Source organism: Meles meles, chromosome 21 (genome assembly GCF_922984935.1).
Source record: "Meles meles chromosome 21, mMelMel3.1 paternal haplotype, whole genome shotgun sequence".
NCBI lineage: Eukaryota > Metazoa > Chordata > Mammalia > Carnivora > Mustelidae > Meles > Meles meles.
This window is the reverse complement of record NC_060086.1, coordinates 20137566-20163677: the sequence shown is the minus strand read 5'-3', so window position 1 is coordinate 20163677 and position 26112 is coordinate 20137566. Positions and strand designations below refer to the sequence as shown.

General features: G+C 55.1%; 2 protein-coding genes across 4 annotated transcripts; both read right to left on the bottom strand.

Annotated features, from left to right (window-relative positions):
* Nucleotides 1-1552: 1552 nt before the first annotated feature.
* On the bottom strand, nt 1553-4866 carry ZNF768 (zinc finger protein 768). Its single transcript, XM_045994189.1, has 2 exons — nt 3954-4866; nt 1553-3656 (listed from the first exon to the last, which is right to left on the bottom strand). The coding sequence occupies exons 1-2, from the start codon at nt 4039-4041 to the stop codon at nt 2080-2082; spliced, it is 1665 nt and encodes a 554-aa protein (XP_045850145.1). The 5' UTR covers nt 4042-4866; the 3' UTR covers nt 1553-2079.
* A 2458-nt stretch (nt 4867-7324) lies between these two features.
* LOC123933483 (zinc finger protein 688-like) lies at nt 7325-25604 on the bottom strand. 3 transcript variants are annotated; one of them, XM_045992706.1, is made up of 4 exons: nt 25203-25604; nt 12383-12464; nt 12117-12230; nt 7325-11282 (listed from the first exon to the last, which is right to left on the bottom strand). In XM_045992706.1, the coding sequence occupies exons 1-4, from the start codon at nt 25314-25316 to the stop codon at nt 10369-10371; spliced, it is 1224 nt and encodes a 407-aa protein (XP_045848662.1). In that variant the 5' UTR covers nt 25317-25604; the 3' UTR covers nt 7325-10368. The 3 variants fall into 3 exon arrangements, with proteins under 3 accessions (XP_045848662.1, XP_045848661.1, XP_045848663.1); XM_045992705.1 differs by lacking the exon at nt 25203-25604 and having other exon boundaries at nt 12383-12892; XM_045992707.1 differs by lacking the exons at nt 7325-11282; nt 12117-12230; nt 12383-12464 and adding exons at nt 22387-23538; nt 24703-24816 and having other exon boundaries at nt 25121-25591.
* Nucleotides 25605-26112: the final 508 nt, after the last annotated feature.

Here is a 26112-nt window from a genome sequence, read left to right as displayed (position 1 = left end):
CACAACCAAACTGTGTTGCACTGCGTGGTTTGTTTTTTTCAGGATTTTATTTATTAGAGTGAGAGCACACAAGCAGGGGGAGTGGCAGGCAGAGGGAGAAGCAGACTCCCCGCTGAGCAGAGAGCCTGATGCAGGACTTGATCCCAGGACCCTGAGATCATGACCTAAGCAAAAGGCAGACCCTTAACTGACAGAGCCACCCGGGCGCCCCAAACTATGTGATTTCTAAGGCTCCTTTCAGAGCTTGCGGAACATAAGAGGCTGGATAGAAACATCCTTAGAGGGGTGCCTGGGTGGATCAGTGGGTTAAAGCCTCTGCCTTCGGCTCAGGTCATGATCCCAGGGTCCTGGGATCAAGCCCCACATTGGGCTCTCTGCTCAGCAGGGAGCCTGCTTCCCCCTCTCTCTCTACCTGCCTCTCTGTCTTCTTGTGATCTCTGACAAATAAATAAATAAAACTTTAAAAAGAAAGAAAGAAACAAACAAACTTAGAGAAGTTATTTGCTCTTGGCAAGTTATAAGGCCCTGAGGATGGGTGTGGGCCTGGGGGTGACTCGAAGATTTGAGGCCCAAGAGCCCTTGTAGAGCCCTGATTCGCCTCTGCCTGTGTGGCTGAGTCGCTGGGACTGACGGAGCCAGGCAGATGTGGTCAGAACGTCTCACCTGCCTTCTGTCCACGGAGTGACTTTAAGCAGGTCAGTTATCCCTGAAATGGAACGAAAAAATCTTTGCAGGGCCGTTGGACCCTTGTAGGCATTCATCTCAAGATGTTCCTGGCAGCTGGGTGATTCCGCAAGGTGTGGCCTGTCCTACTCAGCCAAGGTCAAGGCAGGCCACACCCCAGGATCCCACAGATTCACTGCAGGTTCCAACTCTGTTCCTTCTTGAGGGCCACGTATTAGGAGGGATAAGGCTCATATAGGAAAGAAAATTAGGATAAAGGTGGGGTGGGAGCAGGGTGATACCAATAGGCCCAGGGGTCCTAAAAGAGGCAAAGGTGTGGAAAATCAGGCCCAACCTGGTAGGTGGGTCTTAAAAGCTGGAGTCCTCTGATCCTCTCACGGGGTCCCCTGTGTGCCCCCTACAGGTGGGGCCGGGACTCCAGACACTCTCTGTAGTTCTGGTCATTCAGAATCTGCATGACGGGAGGACTAGAGGTTCTGGCTGGGGGGCGAGAGGAGGACGGCACAGCTAGGTGCTGGGAGCCAAAGCGATGGAGCACAGGCTCTATGCCTGGCTATGCGAACGGGGTCTGTTCTCTGGACCAAGGACACACCCTCCGTGTTTGGTAAAAGGGATAACCCACAAAGTCAAAGGCTTTCTCACACCTCCTACACTGACCTCCCTCTGTGTTTGTGTCGGCTTCAAAGCAGGAGACAAAACTCAGGGATGTGTGGACAGGCCGTGTCTCCCGAGCATCAGATTTTAAGATCCCAGGGAAACTTGGAACATAAAAGCACTTCCCAGACAGGTCCCTATGGCTTCACCAGCTCTGTGGAGTTATCATTGAGTGTCTCCCACTGCCCATGTACACATTTTAAGGACAAGTCTCTTTTATCACATAAAGGTTTTTATTGAACTCAAATTCAGGGGCTCCAAAGCCTGAGGAAGACAAGGGAGGCTGGGGTTTGCACTGAGGCCGGAGCCCCCACCCAGGGCCCCACTCCCCACTCCACCGACCCTCACCCCTTCCTGACTCAATGAGGGTCTCAGTAGCTACCAATCTAAGCTACCCCACTCTAATTAAGTAACCCTCCCCCCTCCCCTCCCACCCCCACCTAGCGTTTTGCCAAGCCAGGCACCTACCAAGGGCCATGCTGCTGCCAAAGGCCAGATCTCTGCTGACCTCTTTTCTGGATTTCTCCCAGAACCTCCCACTGCCTGCTTGGCCTCTCTCCAACCCCTCCTCAGAGCCCATTTGCCAGAAGTCTCCAGGGCACGTACCTTCCTCCACCCTGGCCCTCAGCTCCTCCATCCTCCCCCAGCATTTCCACTATTCCCTCTAAAGATTTCTCTAGCTCCCCGGCCCCTTCTCTTCAGCCCACCACCTCCCCACCCCACCCCAGGCAGGACCCCAGGTCAGCGGCGGCCTGCTGCGTGGGTCCGCTGGTGGCGGATGAGGTCGGAGCTCTGGGAGAAGGCCTTTCCACAGTCATCGCACTTGTAGGGCCGCTCCCCGCTGTGGACCCGGTGATGCTGGAGCAGCGTGGAGGAGCGGCAAAAGCCCTTGCCGCACACGGCGCACCTGTAGGGCCGCTCGCCTGTGTGGGAACGCTGGTGCTGAATCAGCGTGGAGGAGCGGTTGAAGGTCTTGCCGCAGTCGGGGCAGCTGTAGGTGCGGCCCGGCAGGTGGGTGCGGGCATGGATGGCCAGCACTGAGCTCTGGCCAAAGCGCTTGCCGCACTCCGGGCACTTGAAGGGCTTCTCGCGGGCGTGGCTGCGGGCGTGGGGGATGAGAGCAGAGCGCTGGGAGAAGCTCTTGCCGCAGATGCCACAGCTGAAGGGCCTTTGGCCCGTGTGCACCCTCTGGTGACTACGCAGGGAAGAGTTCTGGCTGTAGCACTTGCCGCACTCAGGGCAGCTGTAGGGCCGCTCGTGGCTGTGGGTGCGCTGGTGCCGCAGGAGGTAGGAGCTGTCGCCGAAGGCCTTGCCACAGTGCGGGCACTTGTAGGGCTTCTGACCAGAGTGGGTGCGCTGGTGGCGAAGCAGGTAAGAGCTGTCGGCGAAGGCCTTGCCACAACGGGGACACTTGTAGGGCCGCTCGCCCGTGTGGGTGCGCTGGTGTTTGATGAGGTCGGAGCTCTGGGAGAAGGCCTTGCTACAGACCTCACATTTATAGGGCTTCTCACCCGTATGGATGCGCTGGTGTTGGATCAGGGTGGAGCCCCGCCCGAAGCTCTTCCCGCAGATGCCGCAGATATTGGGCCGAGGGCCCTGCCCACCCCTGGCCCGGCCACCTCGCCGGCCTGGGCCCCGCAGGGACCCCGTCAGGCCTAGGGGATTCTGGAGCATCTCAAACTGTGGTGTGGCCAGCAGGGTCCCTGTGGGCATCTCAAAAGGTGGCCCTAGGGGTAGGCCCCCTGTGGGCTGCTCCCCAAACCCCTGGGTGAAGGAGTCCAAGGGGTGGACTCCCAAGGGGATGCTCAAGGGGTTCTTTTCCTCGGGATTCAGAAGCACCTCTGCACCTTCCTTGAATTCGGAACTTTGAGCTTCAAATTCAGGGCTTTGGGTTTTGAACTCGGGATTCTGGGGCTCAAATCCCGGGCTCTGGGATTCATACCCGGGGCTCTGGGGTTCAAACCCAGGGCTCTTGGGTTCATACCCAGGGCTCCGGGGTTCATATCCAGGGCTTTTGGGGTCATACCCAGGGCTTTGGGGCTCATACCTAGGACTTTGGGTTTCAAACTCAGGGCTCTGAGAACCCGATTCAGGGCTTCTGGGTGCAAATTCAGGGCTCGGGGGCACAAACCCAGGGCTTCGGGACCCAAAACCTGGGCTTTCGGGCTCAAACCTGGGGCTCTGGGGTTCAAACTCAGGGCTTTGTGGCTCAAACCCAGGGCTCTGGGGTTCAAGCCCAAAGGGTATCTCTTCGACCTCATAGTCCCCACTGCCTTCTTGTTGAGACATTTCTTCTTCCTCATTCTCACTCACGTTGCCTGCAGGATCAGAGAATTACAGAAAATCCAGATAGTGTGGGGCCTGGAAGGTCATTTGGTCCCACCACTAGTTGCCACAAACGTCTCCCTCGTCCTCCAGCAGGGTCGCTGGCCCTTGAGCAGGTGCTGAAATTCCCACCTCCCCCTCCACGGGCCCAGGACGTCCAGTCCCCGCCCCCGCTTCCTCCAAGTCCCAGGTGTCCAAGCCCCCCTCTCTCCCCCGCCCCGACGGCCCACAGCCCCCTCTCCCGCTCCCGCTCCCAGGCACGCTCGTCGGAAAGGCGCTTCCTCCCTCACCTTTGAGGGACCCTTCGGGGCTCCCCAGTTCGTCGGGGCTTTGCACATCCCCGGGCTCGAGGCCCCACGGCGACGCTTCCCGTTCCATCCCCGCCGGCTCCCAGTGCGGCGGCGGCGGCGATGGCGGACGATCCTGCTATCAGGCCTGAGTCCCCTGAGACCCGGGCCCTCGCCGCTCGCCTGCTCAGCGCCGCCCAGGGGACCCGGCTGCCCAGCCCCGGCCCCTGAGGCCGGACGTCTTGACCCTGGGCCTCTCTGGCCGGCCGGGCCCCTCCCCTACCCGCGGCCCCGCCCCCACCCCCAAGGTCTCGCCTTGCCCTGGGGCCCTCCAAGGCCCTCGTGCGTCGTGGCCTCGGTGGTGAGGGTCTTCACGACTCGCCCTGCCGCCCCCGAGTGCCGCTCCCCGCCCGCGACCCCGCCGTCTGGCCCCCCAGCCCCGGCTGGGCTGCGGCTGTCCGACCCCCTCTCCCCTTCCCCCCCCCGCACAGGAAGTGTCCGTCCGAGGCCAGTTTCCCCCGCTGGCTCGCGCCACGGCCTCTCTAGGAGTGGCTGGAGGTGGAAACTCGTTGGCATTAACCCTGGGCTGGATGGCCCCGGCTTTGAGGGTGGGGGATGACGAAGAGCCCTGGAGCCAGCGGGAAAGGCTGGGGTGGTTAGTGTGCTCTGTCCTAGGTCTCGGTCCGTCCAGGAGCCTATGTATCCGTCACCCGGGCCCTGCGTCCGTCAGTGCCTGTGGCCAAGGGCGAGGCGACAAGCGAGACCAAGGTCAGCAAGAAGGAGCGACGCTTCCCGGCGCCAGCGGGGGCGGCGTCTAGCTCCCCTCCCCTCCCGGGCCTTGGGGTCAGCCCCGGCCGCGCCTCGGGAACCTGGACGTACCCCCCAGCCTTGAGCTCCTGAATCTGGGACTCCCACCACCCCTCCCCCCAACCCGAACTCTACTCCTCCTCACTGGCGCGCCCACCCCCTACTCCTCCTGGCCCCCTCCCTCTCCGCTCCTCCTAATCTCCACCCTACCCCCGCTGGGAGGGCTAGGATCGTTGCCAAGGAAACAGCTCCTCCTCCGGTTTCCGGAGGCACCGCCCCTACCTCCCAGAGAGTACAGCGATTGGCCGGGGAGCTCGTCCTCTCGTCGTCCCGCTTCCTCCCCCAACACCAACTGCTAGGCGTTACTGGTCGCTAGGGAACGCGAGGCGCCTTTCTGATTGGCTGGGGGGGGGGGGACGGGCCTGTCCCACCTACCCAGCGGTCAGAAAGGCCTGCGGGAAGGTTGAGAGGGAGGTTCCCGGCGTCTCCCTTACAGTGGTCCCGCTGGTGTTTTCAGAACTTTTCCCGCCCCCATTTACCTTTCATTATGTCTTATCTCCCTGAAGAAAGCCAAGGGATCTGGAGAGGGACAACCTTCCTCCCCCGGTCTCCCGCATACTTCCTTTCTCGCACAGGTTCTTGGTGCTAAAGGGGCCGGTTGGCGGATCCTCCCGCAGAGGAGGCTGCTTTCTTTTCTATTACTTGCCTATCCCTTCCACCTTTCCCCGAAGTGAGAGCCTGAGTCCCTGGTTCCTGGATTTTCTCCCAGAGCGGCAGGGATCCTATGGGACTTACTTCCAGGTGAGGGGGGTGAAGTTCAGGAGAAGCAGAGAAACTTCTGGCCTTTAAGGGAGCTGAGCACTCTCCAGTCCTGGCTTGAACAGAAGCTTGTAGAAGGAAACCTAAGAAACACTGCCCTTGGTGCAGCTTTGAATCAAGGGAAAAGTGATTCTGGAAAGACAATTCTTATCCCCGTTTTTTACCCTTGCTGCTGAAAGTATTTTGGTAGGGTTCTTGACAATTGATGAGCCAAATTCTCGCTGTGTGAGTGATGCAGAGGCCAAGATTGTTTTCTCGTTGCCTTCTCAGACAAATGAAGAAACTGGTTTAGGAGGAAAGATGGCACCTTCCATTCTCCTGAAATGAGAACAAGAATCTGGGGAATTGCAAGTAGTACGAGCTTAGAGAAAACAGAGGCTTACACATAGAATCACAATTACCTTCCTACAAATAAAGCAGGAGCACTTTCCTCCCCTGCAGAGGAACAGCTTCCAGCTCCAGACCTGTCTCCCACTCCCTGTCTGTCTGTCCTAAAACCTTCTGTGAAGAATGGTTCACACCATCCAGCACTAGAGGCCCCACACAGGCAGGACACCCCACAAGGGCACGGACTACGGAAGGGGCAGGGCCTGGAGCACGCTTTGATCATTCCCAAAGCACTCACACAAACGAGAAGCAAAAATCTCATGAGACTCTATACTCTGACCTCCAACCTGCTAACCCACTAGAAGATTTACACAAGAGAGCAGCTGTTCCCTGCACAGTGTGTGGTGAGGCCTCCAGCCACAGCTCGGACCCCTGTCCCATTGCCTGCAGCCCTCTCCATGAGGCCCACATGTAGTGGAAGTCAGGCCAAGGCTGCAGGCTGCTTTGGCACCCACATTGCCATGTGGAAAACCAGTCTTCCCAGTGCCCAGAGCAGAAGAGTCGCTGACTTCGGGCAGCCTCCTCCAGCACCAGTCCTATCCATGCAGAGGGTTGGAGAAACAACCAGCCTGCCAGCCATTGCAATGAGAGGCTCAAGCACAGGGAATCCTCTGATGTAGGTCCCAGCTTGAGCCAGCACCAGCTAATTCGAGGCGAGAATCTACTGACCTTATTCTACCACGTGTCCTGGTGAGGAAAAGCTCAGTTGGGCAGCCACTTTGTCCGCAGGATTATTCCTGGTGTGCGGCGGCAATGAGGCCGAGGTGTTCAGTGTGCAGCCAAGTCTTCTGGTCTGGCCAAATTGGCTGACACTTGAACGAAGGTCCTCAGTGTGCAGGGGACTCCTGCGTGAACTGCTCTTTCCCTGTATGTGGACAAGCCCTCTAAGGGACCTTCTGTCAGATGCTACAAGAGACACCCCAGTATATTCAAGAAGATTTGAGGCACCCAGCAAGAGCCCAGCCATGGCACAGGCCCCTTTGGGAAGAACAAAGAAAATGGCAGTCTTTGTATATGGCTAGCTCATCTTCTGACCTCAAGCGTTTGCAAAACTAAAAGCAGCTAGAGTGTAATGTTTTGTTCAGAGCATCATTACCAGGTATGAGAGTCCATCCCTGGAGACTCTGATTTAATAGTCCAGAGACAGACCCCAGGGAGCTGGCTATGTTTTAAAGTTACTGAATGGGATTCTGTGGCAGAAAGGCCTTACTTTGAAAAACACTTGCCTAAGGGCACCTGGGTGGCCCAGTCAGTTAAGCACCTGCTTTCAGCTCAGGTCACGATCCTGGGGCCCCGGGATCAATCCCCACATTGGGCTCTCCACTCAGTAGGGAGTCTGCTTCTCCCTCTCCCTCTGCCCCTTCCCACACTGCTTGTGCTCCTGTTCTCTCTTATAAAATCTTTAAAAAAGAAAAATACTGGCCTAGAGCAGGCTTTTGCTTCTTTGGGTCATAAACATCTTTATACATTCTGATCTTGGAGAGACACACATAAATATTAAAAAATGTTTAGGAGTCTTGGGGCACCTGGGTGGCTCAGTCGGTTAAGCATCTCCCTTTGGCTCGGGTAATCTCAGGGTCCTGAGATGGAGCCCCACATCCTGCATGGAGCTTCCTGCCCAGTGGGGAGCCTGATTCTCCCTACTCCCCTGCCACCCTCACCACCCCCCTTGTGCTTTCTCTCAAATAAATGAAATCCTTTTGAAAAATGTTTAGGGGTCTTTAAAAGCTCAAATCAACACTTCCCTTATTTTACATGGCTTAGACTAGTTGGAAATGGGTCATGTGGTCATGACTTAGACCTTTCACTCTGGCTATGCGTATGGGGCTCATTTGTTATGGTTCAGACAAGCATTTCTCCTGATGCACCAAGAGAGCAGTAGGGAAACCCTCTCCTGGCTTAAAGTGCTTTGGGGTCTTAGCCTTTCAAGACCTATCGTAGCAGAGAGAAGAGGGAGCCCCATCTCTGGTGGGGGAATCCATGCCAAGAAATGAGGAGCTGAGAATGGAGTGAGGCTGAGGCTTAAGCATTTCACTTAATTTCATGATTAAGTGAATTTCACAAATCATTTCATGATTTGGACACTCAAAAATCAATTAAATGGCAGAAAGATGGGCCACAAGGACAGGAAACAGAGGAGCTCGGCCTGGTTTGGGGGCCCTAAATGAGTCTTGAAAACTTCAAAGCACTTGGAGAAAGTAGTAATTATGGTACCTTTAATTGGCAAGCTGAAGGCAGGATCCAGATCTGGCTTTGAATTTGACAACTGGTGTTGCAAGGCTGGGCTTTCCCCGGGCAGTACGGAGGGTGAGGCAAGGGAAAGGTTGCACCCCAGCTTCTCTAGCTGGCACAAAGGTAGTTCCTGTTGCCAAGGTGCCCCTTTTCACTGCACGTGTCCCTTGTGACAAGACTGCACCTGAGCCAACCCTCCCGGTAAATATTAGGGTAAGCCGGGTCCTGGTGGGGTCAGATTTGAAGATTAAATTGGTATCAATTCAGTTGGTTATTTGTCCTGTACAGTATCTTTTCCCCCAAATTTTCCACCTCTTCCTTTAGAAGCTTCTCTGGATTGACAAATCTGGTTTCTTCCTAAGGTAAGCCACACAGGATCTGGGGCACAGCTGGGTGAAGGCAGGTGCACACAGACCAGCAGAAGACATAAGGCCCCCCTTGAGGGGGTGAGGGAGGCAGGAACGAGTGTGCCTTGGCTTGCTGCTTCGTCAGTGGGTCAAGGTTGGACTCTGACCACAGCGGAACTGGGTGGCTGATAATGAATAATATAATGAATAATGAATAATGGAGTCACAAGGGACCAGGCTTGGGAATGCAGATGAGCCGTTCCCTTGGCTACTAACCCCAAGTGTTCCTGGCCTTGTCCCTCTTTGTTCACGATGAGATACTTAAAAAGAGAAGAGGGAAGCTCTGCTTCTATTTGCCCTGGAACACTCTTCTCAGGCTGGTTGCTCCCCTGCCTTGCTTTACTAAGTGGCTGTTCTGTCACCTCGGAACTGGGCTTCACCAGCATAGGGTTGCTCTGTCCCAAGTCCAGGTTCATTGCTTGGGAGCCATCATAGGGAGGGAGCAGATGCCTCCAGAACCCTGGCTGAGACACAGGCAAGGAACTCAGGAGTAGTGTGGCAAAGACAGCAGTAAACCAAGAACCCTGGAGTTTCACTCTGCCTGTGACCTTGAACGAGTTGTTTGCCTTCCCCAGTCTCAGAGTCCTCAGATGCAAAAGGATAGAAATGCTAAGATCTCTTCCAGTTCCAAAATGTGATGAGTCCCTCCTGGCTGGGTGGAGGGTGGCTAAGGCCTGAGTGGTAGGGCTGTCCCAGGGAGGCCCAAGGAGGACTGGAGGGCATACTGAGCGCCTTTGTCTTCAAAACTAGGAACTGCCCGTCAGCCCAGAGTCCTACCGTGGCGTGGCAGACACACCTCTCCGTTTGGCGCAAGAGAGCCCTGAGAGCCTCTTCCTGACTGGGCTGTCCTTTCCCAGCTACACGGTTCCCTCCTCGGGCAGTTACAAGGGCAAAATGAATTGGTGGACGAGACTTTGTAAACCAGAGAACGTGATACAAGCAAACATCTGAAATAAAGCCTGCTTTTCCTTCTCTCCGACAGCGCTTTCACACAGGCGCCGTCACCCAGAATCCCTGGGTCAGGGGAACAGGAATGCTGTCCACCAGTTTGCAAACTCAAATGGCTACAGGAGCCCAACGGGTCAGGAAAACAAGGGGAAAATGGCCAGCAGAGAGGGCCTGCTGTACCGGGGACAAAGACAAGCGGGGACAAGGGCCAGCTGACGCCAGCTGCAAGCTGGGAAGGGCAAGTGGGCAAGGCCAAGCAGCTGCCCCGTACCTCCTGCCAACTGTGCTTTTGTGGGAGCTCGGGTCGAGTTGCCAAATCCTTGGCTTTTTCAAAAGAGGCCAGAAACCTGCATTTTTTGTGTGAAATATCCTTTTAAGTCTTAACCGTGATCTGTAACATTTTTAAATGTTGACTGGGCCAAAAAGAATTTGTGAAAGGTTGCTACAAGCCAGATTCATGGACATTAGTTTTTAACTCCAGCAGTAAGACAACGGATACAGCAAACTTCCCTTCTGCCTCAATGTGTCTAAGTGGGAAACCAGCTTTTCTTCCCCACAGCGGAGGTCTTTGCATGTGCTTAGCTCAGCCCTCACGGAACAGAGGGGTGTCTAGGGCCTGGGACCACAGGGAGCAATGCGGCAGCTGATCAAGCTTGTGAAGGCCTAAGAGAAAAGGGTCCTCATTCCCCAGGTCCACCTTTTGCCTGGAATTCTGAGACCTCCTTAGAGCTGCCACAGAAGGTTCAGGCCCCTGAGCCCAACCTGGGCCTCAGGCAATGTCTAGATTGTCACCCTTTGCCTGGACATCTTTGAGACCATCACCCACACTCCTGGAATATTTCTGGGTAGTGCTGGAAGCCCACAGGTGGGTCCAGATCCTCTTGGCTGGAGGCCAGAGGCACAGGTAACACACTGGCACCCCGGCCCCTGTGCCCCCCAGCGCCCGGCCTGTGGACCCACTGGTGCTTGGCCATGGCTGACTTCTGGCCGAAGCACCTGCCGCACTGGGGACAGGGGTAGGGGCGTTCACCGCTGTGGGTACGCCGATGGGCTGCCATTTCTGAGCTCTGCCGGAAACAGCGCCCACAGTCTGGGCAGGGGTAGGGCTTCTCGCCTGTGTGGGTGCGAATGTGGCGCCGAAGGTCTGACGCATGAGCAAAGGCACGGCCACAGTCTGGGCAGGGGAAGGGAGTCTCGCCACTGTGGACCCGCTGGTGCTGGTAGAGGGCAGAGCTCTGGCTAAAGCAGCGGCCGCAGTCGGCACAGCAGTAGGGCTTCTCGCCCGTGTGGACCCGAAGGTGAGTGGTGAGGGCAGAGCGCTGGGTGAAGGCCCGGCCACAGTCCGGGCAGCGGTGGGGCCGCTCCCCGCGGTGGATGGCCCGGTGCTTGCTCAGAGAGGAGGCCTGGCTGAAGCCCTTGCCACAGTCCGGGCAGCGGAAGGGCTTCTCACCCGTGTGCGTGTACTGGTGCTCCACCAGTGTAGAGCGCCAGGCAAAACTCTTCCCGCACATGTAGCAGCCATGACGCTGGTCGGCTCTTGGGACAGGGGGGTGGGCACAGAGTCGGGGGCGACCCCGGCGAGGTGCCCTGGACGGCCGCTCCAAGCTATAAGGGAGCCCCGCAGAAGAACTTTGCATTAGAGCCTTCAGTCCAGGAGGCCCAGCTTCCACAGGAAGGCTCTTCTCCAGGGCCTCAGTCCCTTCTTGTCTTTTCTCTTCCTTGTTTCTGGAATCTGCTGGGAGGGAAGGGGAGAACTCAGACCCTGGCTTATCCTGGTCCTTAAGGCCAAACCTCAAATGGTGACAGAAAAGCCTTCTAGACACAGCCACCTTCTGGACCCACTGCAGCCTCTGGGACTCAGCTGGGGACAGGCAGGGAAGCTCGGAGTGACACCTTTTCCTGGGCTGCAGAGGACAGAAAAGACCCGGAGACAAAGGAAGGAAGGAAGGATGGAAGGAAGGAAGGAAGGAAGGAAGGAAGAAAGAGGGCGCCATACATTCTACCTCAGAGCTGGGGAAATGGGGGCAGGGGGGACATTTTTGCTGGATCACGGAGGATGAGTGGAGGTCTCAGGGCACTCCTGGCAGCAGGAACAGTGGAGGAGAGGCAAGAAGGTGGCCGACATTGACAAATTCACAAGGAAGGGGGTACAGTGCGGGAGGAGGAAGTAAACAGTGGAACCCAAGAAAAAGGAGACGCCCACAAAAATACAACAGAAAGAAAGGATACTAAAACACAAGAGGTGGCAGAGAAGCTGAAGTGTGAGGAAGCGGCAGGACGATGGCCTCACAGAGCTTCCGGACCAACCGGAAGTGAGGGGCACAGATTGGCTGGAGAGGCAGGTACGCTGGGTCCTGCGCGCTAGCAGAGGCGGGGCCACACTCCCCTCTCTGGCCCCAGCCCTTTCTGGGCTGAACCCTGCAGCGAGGCAGGGGCCGGCGTGGAAACCTCCGCGGGGAAAGCAATTCGAGGAAGAAAATGAGGAGCAGGGAGGGTGTTGGCCGAGGGCAGCTGGATGGCTCTGGCCCAGAGGCGGTCCCAGGAGACGCAGTCCCCAATACTTCACCTGCGTCTGCTTCTGGCAGACACTCTCCCACCTCCGGATCCCGGGCAGCCGGGCCCCACAGGTCGGCCTCTTCCTCCACCCAGGAGATGAGAGCTGGCTTGGTGCCTCGGAACCCTGGGGGAGGAGAACGCAAACCCCACGCTGCCGGGAGGACGCCCCCCGCACTCCCGGATCCCCTGCCCTTGGGCCTCCCACTGCCGGCGCCCGCCCGGGAGGCTGGGCGGGGTGGGCGGGGATGTGGCCCGGGCGAGCAGGCGGGGCCTCACCGAGCGCGCCCAGGTGGCCGTAGGTCTCCCGCATCACGTCCCGGTACAGGGCCCTCTGCGCGGGCCGCAGACAGCCCCACTCCTCCGGGGAGAAGTACACGGCCACGTCCGCGAAGCTCACGGCTCCGGGGCTCCTCCGCTCGCGCGCGGCGCCGACCGTTTCCCACGCGGGGAGCGGGGTCCGCAGCGGCGACATGGCAAGGGCCGGACCGGGGTCCGCGGAGCCAGCCGGGCCGAAGCCGCAGTAGCCGGCCTCCCGAGGGCCCACCAGGGTGGCCAAAGACTGAGACCCGCTGGCGGAAGGGACATAGAGCATCGGGCAGAAATGGCGGCAACGCGCCGTGCGAACGTTGCTCCTACGCAACCGTGTCCCGATGACGCCTCCCCCGGGGTCTCCAGGTGGCTTTGTCCTCGAGCCCTCAGCCAAAATGGCCGCTACGGCTACCAGTGCGGGAGAGGGCGGCCTTGGGTCACCCTCGCCCCGCGAGGGGCCGGCACCTCCCGCCGCGCTGGGAGGTGCAGCCTCAGCCCCGCCGGGGTTTGGAGGCTGGACGAGCGCGGCGGGAGTTGCGGGCGGACTCCGCCCGCTCTGCCCTTGTGAATTTCACGCGACTTGTTGTCGCCGGGAAGTTCCTAAGTGGGTTTCCGGCTTTGGGTCTGTCCGTGGGCGACAGCGCACTTTTCCCAATGTTGAGAGGAGAAAAACGGAGTGGGTAAAAGAGAACCTTCTCTACTGGGAGCTTCTCCGAACCTGAAGTTCTGGGAGCTTCTATTTCAGGAGATCGTGGGGGCGGCGGGGGGGGGGGGGGAGGGTAAGGTCTGTAAAAAGAAAGACCCACTTTCTGCAGGCTTACTTTCTCCCCACACGCCCTGCAGGAGGCCTCTCAAACATCTGTTTACTTCTAGCTCAAGCCTCGCTCCTAAGCTCTGATCACAGAGCCACCTGCCTCTCCCCCCGCCCCACGCACGAATTCCCACTAGCACCTCGCATTAGGCAGGGCTCCAGCTGAACTCATCATCTCTTTTCTTCTCCCTGCCTGCTCCTCCTGGAGTCCTTATAAACAAATGGCATCAACGCTCCCTATCCTTTCTACCTCCAACCTCCCTCTCTCACTCCACACATTTATGGATGGCGTTCTCTGTGTCCCCACATGCCTTCATAAATACTCTTTCTTCTTAAATTTTTTTTATTTATTGGACAGAGATCACAAGTAGGCAGAGAGGCAGGCAGAGAGAGGGGGGGAAGCAGACTCCCTGCTGAGCAGGGAGCCCGTTGGGCTCCATCCCAGGACCCTGAGATCATGACCTGAGCAGAAGGCAGAGGCTTAACCCACTGAGCCACCCAGGTGCCCCATAAAATCTCTACCTTAAGAAGACTTGATAATTTTCCTTTGGCTGCCTAAATCACTGCATTTCACATACCTCTTGGAAATGCACCTCCCCTCACCAGGTCTGGGGTCTAGTCTGGAGCTTCTCTCTGCTTGCCTCCTTCTGGAGGTCTTCCTGAGGCTTCTGCCTAACGCGTTGTATCTGGTGGATGCTTCTCCCCACACTAGAAGAGCTGGGCAAGTAGAGGTGACCAAAGCAGAAAGGGGAAAAGGAAAAGACAAAAAGCCTGGGAAAAGGTAAGGATGCAGATTTGCCCAGGGACTTGACTGAGCCCTAGTTACCCCTAGCCTCAGGTCCCTGAAGGACACAAGGAGAAAAAAACAAAACAAAACCACAAAATTTCAATAAGAGTAATGACATTTGATCATGTCAGTGCCCACCCTTCAGGGTGATGCCTCTCACACACAGGCCTGGAAGAGGTCTGGGTGGTGCTGGAAACTCACAGATGGGTCCGGACGCTCCTGCCCAGGGCAGAGTTCACACCCGTGTGTCAGCCCTTGAGGTCCATGGCACCAGGCTGGCACTGGGGTCTACTGGTGGTCCTCTGCCTGAAGCACCTTCCACACTGGGGACAGGAATAAGACAGCTTGCCTGTGTAAGTCAGCAGGTAGCATGAGAGGTACTAGCTGTGGAGGAAACAGGTGCCACACTAGGCACAGACAAAGGCTTGTCTCCAGAATGCACTGAGTCAGGTGAAAGGTCATGGCAAAGTGTGCCTGCTCTTGGGCAGGTGCTGTGTGAGTACAAGGCACTGAGGCTGGGTCTAGAGTTGGGGCTTGGGAAAGGCCTGTCTACCTGGGATGCTTTGACCCCAGGCTCAGAGACCAAGCTAGTGTCCCCGGAGGCTCATGACAACTCCCCAGTAGACTCCTTCTGCTGGTTTCTTCCAAATATATAATTTTTTCTGAGTGGCCCTTCAAAACACAGCAGATTCAAAACTTAATTTTTGTCCAGTTCAGTCAAACTCTACCAAATGTTCAGGTGACAAAATCAGCTTTCACAAGTGCAGATGGATGCTTAGCCCCTGGAAGCACCCACCAAGATTGTGCTGACCAATTGAGGGGGTCACAGCAAATCAGGGACATTCCCACTTCAGGACCAACCCAAAGTGATACCCTCAACCAGAGGAACAGCTGTTACAAGGCACAGGAACTTAGAGACAGAAAGATGAATTGCTTCCAACCTAAACTTTAATTCATACACTGTCGCTGACCTAGAGATTGGATAATTTGTGCAGTGTGACCTGACCTTGGGAATCCTGGATGCTTCAGTCAATTAGTGAAAAAGAGAAGGTCATGATTCTAGTCTCCGGTGGGTATCATAAATTCAAGCCAGGAGAACATAGTAAGGAACATATAGATGGTCTTTCCTTCTTTTTCTTTTGTTCTTTTCTCTCTCTTTTTTTTTAAAGATTTTATTTATTTGACAGACAGAGATCACAGGCAGGCAGAGAAAGAGAAAGGGAAGCAGGCTCCCCGCTGAGAAGAGAGCCCGATGTGGGGCTCGATCCCAGGACCCCGGGATCACGACCTGAGCCGGAGGCAGAGGCTTTAACCCACTGAGCCACCCAGGCGCCCCTGTTCTTTTCTCTTTTTAAGATTTTATTTATTTATTTGACAGACAGAGATCACAAGTAGGCACAGATGTAGGCAGAGAGAGAGGAAGGGAAGCAGGCTCCCTGCTGAGCAGAGAGATGTGGGGCTTGATCCCAAGACCATGAGATCATGAGTGAGCCGAAGGCAGAGGTTTTTTTTTTTTTTAATTTTTTTTTTAATTTTATTTATTTGTCAGAGAGAAGGAGAGAGAGAGAGAGAGCACACAGGCAGGCAGAGGTGGAGAGAGAAGCAGGCTCCCTGCCGAGCAAGGAGACCATGCGGGACTCGATCCCAGTATCCTGGGATCATGACCCGAGCCGAAGGCAGCGGCTTAACCCACTGAGCCACCCAGGCGTCCCCGAAGGCAGAGGTTTTAATCCACTGAGCCACCCAGGTGCCCCTCTCTCTTTCTTAAGATTTTATTTGTTTATGTGAGAGAGAGAGAGAGAGAGAGAGAGAGAGCATGAATGGAGGATGCAGGGAGAAGCAGATGGAGAGGAAGAACCAGACTCCCTCCCTGAGCAAGGAGCCCAATGAGGGCTCAATCTCAGGACCTGGAAATCATGACCCAAGCCAAAGGGAGACGCTTAAGTGGCTGAGCCAACCAGGCACCCCTAGATGGTATTTCTTGTTCAATAAAACATCTTTCCTTCCAGCTGGACCTGTAACAGTACCCCCAGTTCTCATCTTTCTTTCTCTCAGGCATCCACCTGGGGATCCTGAGCATCTACACTCCACAGCTGGGCCATCTGCTCTGCCCAGGAGATGAGGGCTGGTTTGGGGTCTGGGAATCCTGGAGAGGAACCCTATCACTCAAGAAACCATTCATCTAAAACAAAACAAAACAAAACAAACAAACAAACAAAACCATATTGGGCATTGTCCGTGTGGCAGGCATTGTTCCAGATGTTCTCGGTGCTGGGAGGCATTGGTGAACCAAGATAACGTTCCTGCTCTAAGTTTATACTAACCTCTAAATTTACACTAACGGAGAGAGATGCCGCCTATGAGCTGTGGGGGCAAAGGTAAGAGACCTTCAGGCAGTTAGAGAGCTAGACAAAGAGCTGCAGTTGAGACTTCCTGCTTGGGGCAGAAGGGCTCCAGGAGGAATTTTTTAGAGACCGCTTTGAAAAGGGCACTGAAAGATGTTAGATTATGCTCCTTAAGCCAGATGTGTGTCCAAAACCCCCCAAAGATTCCTTGTAGCTAGAGCCAATGGAATCACTCGGCTGTAGGGAGAGACTGGGTTTGAACTGGAGGTTAGCAAGCCACGCTCGGGCTTTCACACTGTGGTACACAGGTTCTGAACTTTTTGCAGAAGTCCTGGGGAACCACGGAAGAGCCTGCCAAAGCCGCTCAGTTATAAATTTCAGTTGGGCCGATCTGGCGGGGGTCACGGAAACGAAGTCATCCGAGAGGAGGAGTGGGGCCGAGTCTGGCACTCAGACCTGCGCATCTCATCCGACCCTCTCCCTTTTCAGAGATCCGGGATGGCCGGACCTCACCGAGCGCACCCAGGTGGCTATCGGTCTCCCGCATCGCGTCTAGGCACGTAGGCCTGAGCGCGGGTCGGAGACACCCCCATTCCTCGGGAAAGAAATCTGCGGCTACCTCCACGAAGTTCACGGCCCTGGGTATTCTCCCCCTCCTCCTTCCCGCCCGGCCTTCGCGGGCACCTCAGCGCGGAGCTGGGAGCAAGGCCAGGGACCCAAACGCCCCTCCCCAACAGCTGGCCCGCACCGGGCAGGGGACGCCCAGGATCCGGCCTCCAGCGAGCTAGGCGACCGGAAGTAACCTCGGATGGGGCCGCTCTAGGACAGCTAGAAACGGTCGGTTCCGCGAACTCGGTGGTTCCACGACAGACAAAATGAAGGCGCCCTCAGAAAAGATGGTGGCATTCCAGTGCTTTTTCCAATTTTAGAGAAGCATTTAGCAGAGTCACTGTGGGCCTGGTATTGATGACCTGGTTAATTACGCTCTCAATCTGTCTTTTCTGTTCCGCAAGCCGCCTTGGGAGCGCCTCTTGCCCACAGTTAAGATGGCCGCGGCTGCTTCGGCGTCCGTGCTCGGGTCCTCCGGGGGAGAGGGGAGGCGGCTCTGGAGTGGACGGCAGCCGGCGGCCAGGAGTCCGAAAGGGGGGAAAGGGGGCCAGGATTCAGGGGGCCCTCGGCCTGGCGACTCTCTCCCAGTCCCCTTCAGAAAGCCCATTCAGTGACCTGGTCTTAAAAGAAATTTTATTTTGGCAAGCTAGTTCATTTCTCAACTTTTTTTCATTTACAAGGTACATCGTAATATTCTGTGACGTCTCCCCCCACCTTTTTCTTCTATTATCACTTTCTTGAACATCCCTCCAGATATAGCCTATCTATTTCCATACATTTGCTAGCTCTTTGACCGAGGACACTGGGCCGAAGGCCTCTGAATGCCTTGGAGTTCAGCTATTTGACAGAAGTGGAAACTGAAGCCTGGTGGTTACCAAGGCCGGGCAGCCCATTAGCGCCTGGGCGGCTTCGGACTCCTCAGTTTGAGCCTTTTCCACCATCTGGCGCTGTCTCCTCCAGGCCTGTTCCACGAAAGCAATTGAAGACTTTGAATGTACTGACCCCTGCTGAACTCCGTTCTCCGTTTAAGTGATGATTGTGTAGAAAGTAGAGGAGTTACTGAATCACCCGGCTCATTTGTTTCAACACTCTGTGAAGGTGCCCCCAGACTTCCCAAGTCCAAGCTCCTCTAACAATGGCCGACCATGCAAGGCTGCAGTTGGTTCTGTGCTGGGACTAAGACATCAATCATGTTAGTTTACCTCACTTGATCACTTAGTATATGCCAGGCTGTTCTAAGTGCTCGTGCCTGTTAACTCATTGAACCCTCACCATCCCTCATCGATAACTGCCCTTCTGGATCAGGAAACTGGAGCACAGAGGGGTGACCTTGCCCCAGGCCACCCAGCTAGTAAGTCGAGAAGCCAGAATTCAAACCCAGACAGCCTAACTCCAAAACCCCATGCTGTAATGCTTCAAATAATTCAAGGTACAGTCTCAGCAACCACAGAGCGGGGTAGGATTGAAGCCAAGTTACCAAGATGCAGTTGAAATGTGAAGTAGTGTGTGGAGCAGCAACCTGGGAGGTCAGAAGAGCGGCTTCTGGTCGCCTCTACAATTCCATGATATTATATAAATGTAAAAAAAAAAAAAAACTTAAATGATGGGCTGTGGTAAGTATTGAAAGTAAGTAAAAGGGTTGTATTTAAGGGTCGTGTCATGGCAAAAAAAAAAATGTCATTCAGGTGTTTAGGAGGTATGTGAAATTGCCCTGGGGGGAGGGTGACGACAGGCTTCACAAAAGGTACCCTGTTGCTGCTACCAGTGGGCTCCTCTCGCTCAGACCCTTACTGCGACCCCGGGTCGCCTGGCTGGTCTCCGAGCCTCCTGCCTTTTGCCTTTCCCATCCGTCGACACCGCAGCCTGGCTTAGTGAAAAAAGCAAGAACATCCCCTGAGAATCTGGGGATTTGGGTCTCAGACCTACCTCGGCCACAACTTCAACTGTGTGATCTTAAGCAAGGTCCTTCCCCTCTCTGGGCCTCAGCCTTTCTCAGAGCATATTCTGTGCAACAGTATTTACATGAAAGTCTGTGGAAAGAACCAAGCATTCTTCCCCATGTCCCCCGGAGAGTGTCCTCAGCAAACAAACATACTCCACCTACAACTTCCTAAACCCCGCTTTAACCTTTGAACCCGGCAGCTCCCAAAAGCTCCCTTCCGGTTCCAAAATACTGCGGTCCGCCCTGTCATCACCTCCCAACCCCGGGTCACCCCAGGAATGGGCCCCTCCATCCTCCTCCTCACTCAGCCAAAAATCTTATCATCATTCCTGGCTTATCTGATGCTCTCAGCCCCCACATCCAGCCCACAGACAGGTCCTGTCCCTTCCACTCCCAGTGTTTCCCTCCGACCTTCTGCGACTCTCCATCTCCATTCTGCTTGCCCCACAGCAGTCCATTCTCAGAGTAGCCAGAGTGGGTTTGCAAATCACATTACCTTGCCACTTTGCTTGAAACCTCCCCGTGGTTTATATGAGGTCCCTAGAATAGTCAGACTCAGAGGGAGAGAAAACGGAATGGTGGCTGGGGCAGGGGGAACATAGTGTTTAACGGGCACAGGGTTTCAGCTGGAGAAGACAGAAAAGTTCTAGAGAGGGCTGGTGGCGATGGGTGCACACACGTATTGTACTTAATGTCACTAAACTCTATACTTAAAAATATTTGAGGGGCACCTGGGTGGCTAAGTCATTGAGCATCTGCCTTTGGCTTGGGTCATGATCCCAGGGTGCTGGGATCGAGCCCCACATCAGGCTCCCTCCTCGGTGAGAAGGCTGCTTCTCCCTCTCCCACTCCCTCTGCTTGTATTTCTTCTCTCACTATCTGTCTCTCTGTCAAATAAAGAAAATTTTTAAAAATATATATATTTAAAATGGCAAATTTTGCTGTGTATATTTTACCACAAGGCAAAAACAAACACAACCCAGTGGTTTTTCCAATATGTTTGGAATCAGATCCAGATTTGGCACCATGGCAAGCCAGAGTTCTATGACCCGCTGCCTTCCCCCTCCTCTGAGCTCATCTGTGATTCTTCTCACTCAGTTCCTCAATCCAGCCACCAGGGTCCTTTATGCACCTCACCCAAACTCATCCCTACCTCAGAGCAGGGCACCTGCTACTTCCTCTGTCTGGGAACACCCCCCGGCCCCCCACCCCAACTCCCAGCCTCTGAAACCCTGCACTGCCCCACTCCCACAACCTGCCACCTGACCTGTTTCCCCTTGGGTCCTTCTCATCATCTGGGTCTCAGTTCAGTTCCACACCAAGACCCAGCCTAAGTACCTGTCTGCAACAGATGCTTTGAGGACATCCTCTGTTTTAGTACCTTTGTAGTACTCATTATTTACAGTTATAATAACTTCTCTCATGTACTGGCTTATCACTTGTCTTACCTTTTTTTGTGTGTGTATTTTATTTATTTATTTGAGAGAGAGAGAGAGAGAGCAGGAGCAGCAGGGAGAGGGAGAAGCAGGCTCCCCATTGAGCAGCGAGCCCTACATGGGGCTCGATCCCAGAAGCCTGGGATCATGACCTGAGCCGAAGGCAGATGTTTAATGGACTGAACCACCCAGGCGCCCCACTTGTCTGTCTTACTTATGTGCTGGCTTATCACTTGTTTTACCCCACTCTTCTCGAACATAAGCTCCACAACAGTTCGTATGCCTGTTTTCCGCGCTGTATCTTGGCACACAGAATAGTGCCTGGTATACAGCAGATGCTTAGAAGGTATTTGTTAAATGGATAAATGAAAGAAACGAAAAGAAAGCAGACCAACACTCACTGTGCCGTATGCTGACCTGGGCTGCTCCATGCTCCATACACTGTGCCAGGTTCTGCTCCCCTCTCCCCAGGGTGCCTCTTCTCTCCGGTCCCACCTTCTCTTCGCCTCACCCCTCTCCAGTAGTGGTCATCCCTTGTCCTCCACACTGTCCCACTCCTGACTGATGGCCCCTCGCCAGGCCCTCAGGCTCCCTTGCTCCAGCTTTCCATGCTCGAACCCCCTGGAATGTACATGTTCACGGCTCTGATCACCAGTCACTAAGTCACGCAGATTCTGTGGCAGAAGCCTCTCCTGAGTATCTTTCTCCCCAGTCCCCAGGTCAGCGAACAAGGGCAACTGCAAGAAAAATCTTGCTTTTTAGCCTGGTCCCAGCTCCTGCTCACCTCTAGCTGGTAGCAGATGCCAAGCAGATCTCAAGTCTAGTCTCCTGCACGGGTCACATCTTCCAACAGAACTGGTCAAATACCCCTGCTCCTGTTAGAGACCTGTCTATGGGTACTCAGTGCCTACCCGGCAAACCTCAAGCCCTCCTGCAGGGATCTGTGGACTCCCCAGATTGCTGTGTGTGTCTTCTAGGACCCTTTACCTAGTTGTCTATGTTTCACTCAGGTGGAACTGCTGACCATTCCCTAGACAGGACTAACCTGGTTGAAATCTTTCCCATCCTTCAAGGCCAGTTTGAATCTCCTCCTCCAGGAGTTTCCTCCAGGAAACCTCCCAGGTCTCCTCTTTGTCTTCCTCCCACAGTGTTTACTGAACACTAACATGCAAGGCCTTCTTCTGTATTATCTCATTTAATCCATACATCACTCTTAGGAGGTAGGTGCTATTATTATGCAGGTTTCACAGATGAAGAAACTGAGGCACAGAGAGGCGGGCAAGCACCGACTCCACACTGTGCCCATTTTCATCCTTTCTATGAAACAAGGCTCCCTGTGCCTGAAAATCTACCCCCACAACAATTCCTACTCCGCTATTCCCTCTGTTTCTACTAGACTTCCTACTCATGGTATGGGAAGCACAACCTGGTGGATCAGCAGCCAGGATGGGTTAGGTGGTCCCTCTGGACTTCTTCCAACCTAGTCTCGATCACCATGGAACAGGGGACCCAAGTCCGAGTGTCACTGGAGCCCAGCACGAAACCCACAGGGGCTTCACATGGTGTTTGCTGAGTGAATGAATGAATGAATGAATGGGACCAGCCTGCCCCACCCTGGAACTCCCTTACCAACTAGCCGTCTCCCCCACTGCAGCCACACAATCTATGGCCCCTGAATGTTGACAGCACTTTCTAAGTGCAAGGTCACTGGCTTTGGTGGGACTCTCCATCTCCTGCTAAGACTCCCCCGGGGAAGGCAGGGCTAGGCCCCTGCCCAGACCCCAGTTTCCACCTCACCGTCACCGGAGCTCCTGCTCTGTTTTCTGCCGAGATGTGACAGCCATAGAAAGTGGCAGATAACTAGGCACCGTGTCAGTTTCCAGCTCTGCTGCTTTATAGTCATGACACTTTGAGAAAATCACTTTGTCCCTCAGAGTCTCAGTTTACTCATCTGCAAAATACAGCTTTGATGTCCACATCCTGTCTCCTTAGTAGGCTTCTTTACATTTTCTGAAGCATAAAATGTCAACGACAGTTCACTCTTTCAACAAATGTTTATTGCACATTTACTGTGTCCTACATATTATCTTGTTAAAATTTCAGCCTTCACAGTAACCCGCTGAGGTAGCTATTTTTAATCTTTATTTTACAGATGAGGGAGCTGAGGCTCAGGGACAGCACGTGATTTGCCAGCTGTGCCTGGGGACAAGTTGCGGAGACTAGATCTGTGCTTCTGTACTCTTTCCACCCACGTCACTTCCCAGGCTCACTGCTGCTGTCAATTAGCCGGGGCTTGACCACGCCCTGGGTCCCAGGGGCCCCCTCCCCAGGCCTTAGTCCCCTCAGCCTTTGCCTCTGATGTAGAGCAGCAGCAAGGGGGAAGTTTCTGAGACAACGGTAAGACCTCAGTGAGATTAACACTTTGAGAAAGGTCCAGCATCTCACTCTATTCATTTTTTTTTTTTTTTTTAGAAAGACTGGGGCGAGTAGGGTCAAGTTTAATCTATTTGTATCTTTACAGGCACTTTTCTTTATACAAGTTTTGAAACTTGAGGGATCCTTGAGGGAAGCCCAGGGGATTAATTTCGGTTCCCAAATCCCTGCCACGGGAGCCCCCCTCAGGGCTCAGGCAGTCCAAGTTCAGGCTCAAAACTCCAGCCTGCGGGAGGGGCTCACCCGCACTCCTCAAAGATGTCTGGGTAGTGTCGGAACAGCACGGGTGGGTCCCGGTCACCCCTCACCGGAGCCCGAGGCACAGCCCGGATGCCGGGCCTCCGGCCCCGCCGCCCCCCAGAGCAGGAGCGGTGGATCCACTGGTGCGCTTCCACAGCGAACTTCCTCTTAAAGCGCATGCCGCACTCGGGGCAGGGAAAGGGCCGCTCCCCTGAGTGCATCCGCCGGTGGCTGACCAGCAGGGAGGGGTAGGTGAAGCGGCGGCCACAGTCTGCACACACGTGACGTCGCTGGCTGTCCTGAGTGTCCACGCTGGGCGCTGGGGCTGAGGACTGCACACCTGTGTTCTGGTTCCAGGCAGCACTGGTGGCCGGCTGTGCTCTGCCGGAAACTTTTCTGACGGTCCAGTCAGGGTTGTGTTTAACCAGCTCTTTCGAAGGCTCCTTGCCGGGAGTCTTTCTGGGTCCCTTGCCTCTCGGCCCTTCCTCCCGTGCTGCTTTCTTCTTGTTTGGGGTGTCTCCTGAGAAACGGAAAGTAAGATACATTTTATTTTATTTTATTTTTAAAAAGATTTTACTTATTTATTTGACAGAGAGAGAGAGCACAATTGAGGGGAGCAGCAGGGAGAAGCAGGCTCCCTGCTGAGCAGGATCCTGGGATCATGACCTGAGCCAAGGGCAGCTCAGCTGACTGAGCCCCCAGGCGCCCCAAAATACATTTCATTCATTTATTTTTTAAGATTTTATTTATTTATGACAGAGAGAGAGAGCAAGAAAGGGAACACAAGCATGGGGGAGCTGGAGAGAAAGAAGGAGGCTCCCTGTGAGCCTGATACAGGGTGGATCCCAGGGGGCTGGGATCATGACTTGAGCGAAAGGCAGACACTTCACAACTGAGCCACCCAGGTGCCCCCCACCCCCAAGATACATTTTAAAACACATTTGGTTACATCCTCTCAGGTTATAGGGTTCTTATAGTTAGGGAAGCAGCAGAAAAGTGCCGCCCGGCAATGGACACACAGGCTTTGAAGGATGATAAATTTCACATCTCCTAAGAGTGACTTATCCCGGCCTTGCCTCTCATGTTTCAAATGGGAATCAATGGTTTCTTTACTTCACAGGGTTGTTGGGAGGATTAAATCAGGAGAAGCATATTAGGCATTTAGTAAATGCTCAATAAAACAACAGCTATTACTATTGTGTTTGCTTGATTTTTTACAAGATAAAACTTTTACAGATGAGGAAACATCTTTGCTCAAGGTCACTCTGCTAGGGGATGGTGAGGGGAGAAGAGCCACGTTGTTGATTACTGGGCATTTTCTCTTGTACCACTTTGCCTTGCTTGAGGAATGTGAAAGGCAGACCTGAAGCCCCTTGCATTCCTAGGTTTTAATCGTTCCTGAAAGGGGAGAATGACTGGTGTTTTCTCCAAGAGGGCCCTAGAAACCTGAGTCTGGGACTTGGGGTCCTGATTCTCCCACTCTGGTCCTAAAATGAGTAACGTCCCAAGTTCTGAAACCTTGTACCAGGTCTGCCTTCTTTATCCTTTAGTATCCAACATGGGATGGGGGGGAGAGGGTCTTTAATTCCTTTAGGGCTGCTGGAAGTGGGGATCTAAAGGAAAACTTCGTGAGACAGGAAGCCCTGGAGCGCCAAGTAGGGGGAAACTTGGGACAATCCCTCACCTCTCAGAGCTCCTCCCAGGCTTTCCCCCTCCTCAGGATCCTGGGCGGCGGGGCTCCAAGCCTCACTCTCCTGTTCCATCCAAGAGATGAGGGCTGGTTTGGGGCCTGGGAATCCTGGGAGAGAACAGGGATCACAGTGCTGGCTTGAGAGACTGTCCTGGGCAGATGGCATCCCCCTGCCAGGGTAAGGACACCTCCTCAGAACTTAGGCTCAAGGTGGACAGGGTCTGCAATGCTCCTGCCTGAAGAAAGCGGATGCTGGGTGGAAGCACTCCCTAACCTGAAGCCCTGGGAGTGGAGGTGGCTGGTGCTGTTGGTGGGATAGTGTGGGATTAGGGCTCACAATCCTCTCGGTCCTCATGTCATCTCCCCTGTGAACCCCAGTGAAGGAGGAGGGGGCTCTGACCCGGGGCCTCACCAAGCGCGCCCAGGTGGCCGTAGATCTCCCGCATCACGTCCCGGTACAGGGCCCTCTGCGCTGGCCGCAGACAGCCCCACTCCTCCGGGGAGAAGTACACGGCCACGTCCGCGAAGCTCACGGCCCCGGACTTCTTGTAACCAGGCCCGGTCTCCCCCGGTCTCAGCGCCAGAAGCGGGGCTGGGGGCGGCGCCATGGGGCCTCCCGGCCCCGAGCAGTGGCCGTCCTGTCCCCGAGGCCACCGCCTCCCCGCGCGCGGCCTCAGCTTTCGTCGTCCACAGGAAGGGCTCCGGAGGTCGGGGCCCCGCCCAACCTTAGCGTCCGAACGCAGTCGAGGGCACCGAGGTAGCTGGTAGCTAGGGATTCGGGGGTTGTGATGGGGACAAACAAAATCCCTCGGTGTTTATTCACTTCATGGCACCTTGGACTTAGCCGGGTTAAGGGACCCGGAAGGTGTCTTCAGAAAATATGGCGACATCCTGGCTTCAGTTGTCAATGGACGCTCTTAAGGGCGCCATTCCTTGATCATAACAAACATGGCGCCTGTCTGGCTTCTCTAGCCTCAGCAGCCGCTTGCCCTCAACTACAATGGCCGCTGCAGGGGGGGGGGGCGGTTAGGGGAGGCGGAGACGGAACACAGAGAAGTGGACTGGGGGGCGGACCGTTCCTGCCTTCAAGAAAGATGGACGAGCCGTGGCTTCCAGTACCGCTCTTTGCGCGCGCTGCCCGGCGGCCGGTGATTGGCCCACAGAGCAGGAAGAGGCTGCACCGCCAGGCCCCCGGGTGGGCGGGCCGTTGGAAAGCGCACCTTGGTCACCTGGCTCTGGAACCTATGGAGACCCTCTTCATCTGTGGAACTCAGCATTGTGCCGTCGACGGTCTCCCTCTCTGCCTCCCGACGGCAGGATCTGTAATCGGGCCCCTACCCTGCGAGAGACGCACAAACCCTCTCCAAACCCTGGGGACGGCTGAGGTAGAAACCAGGTACACGT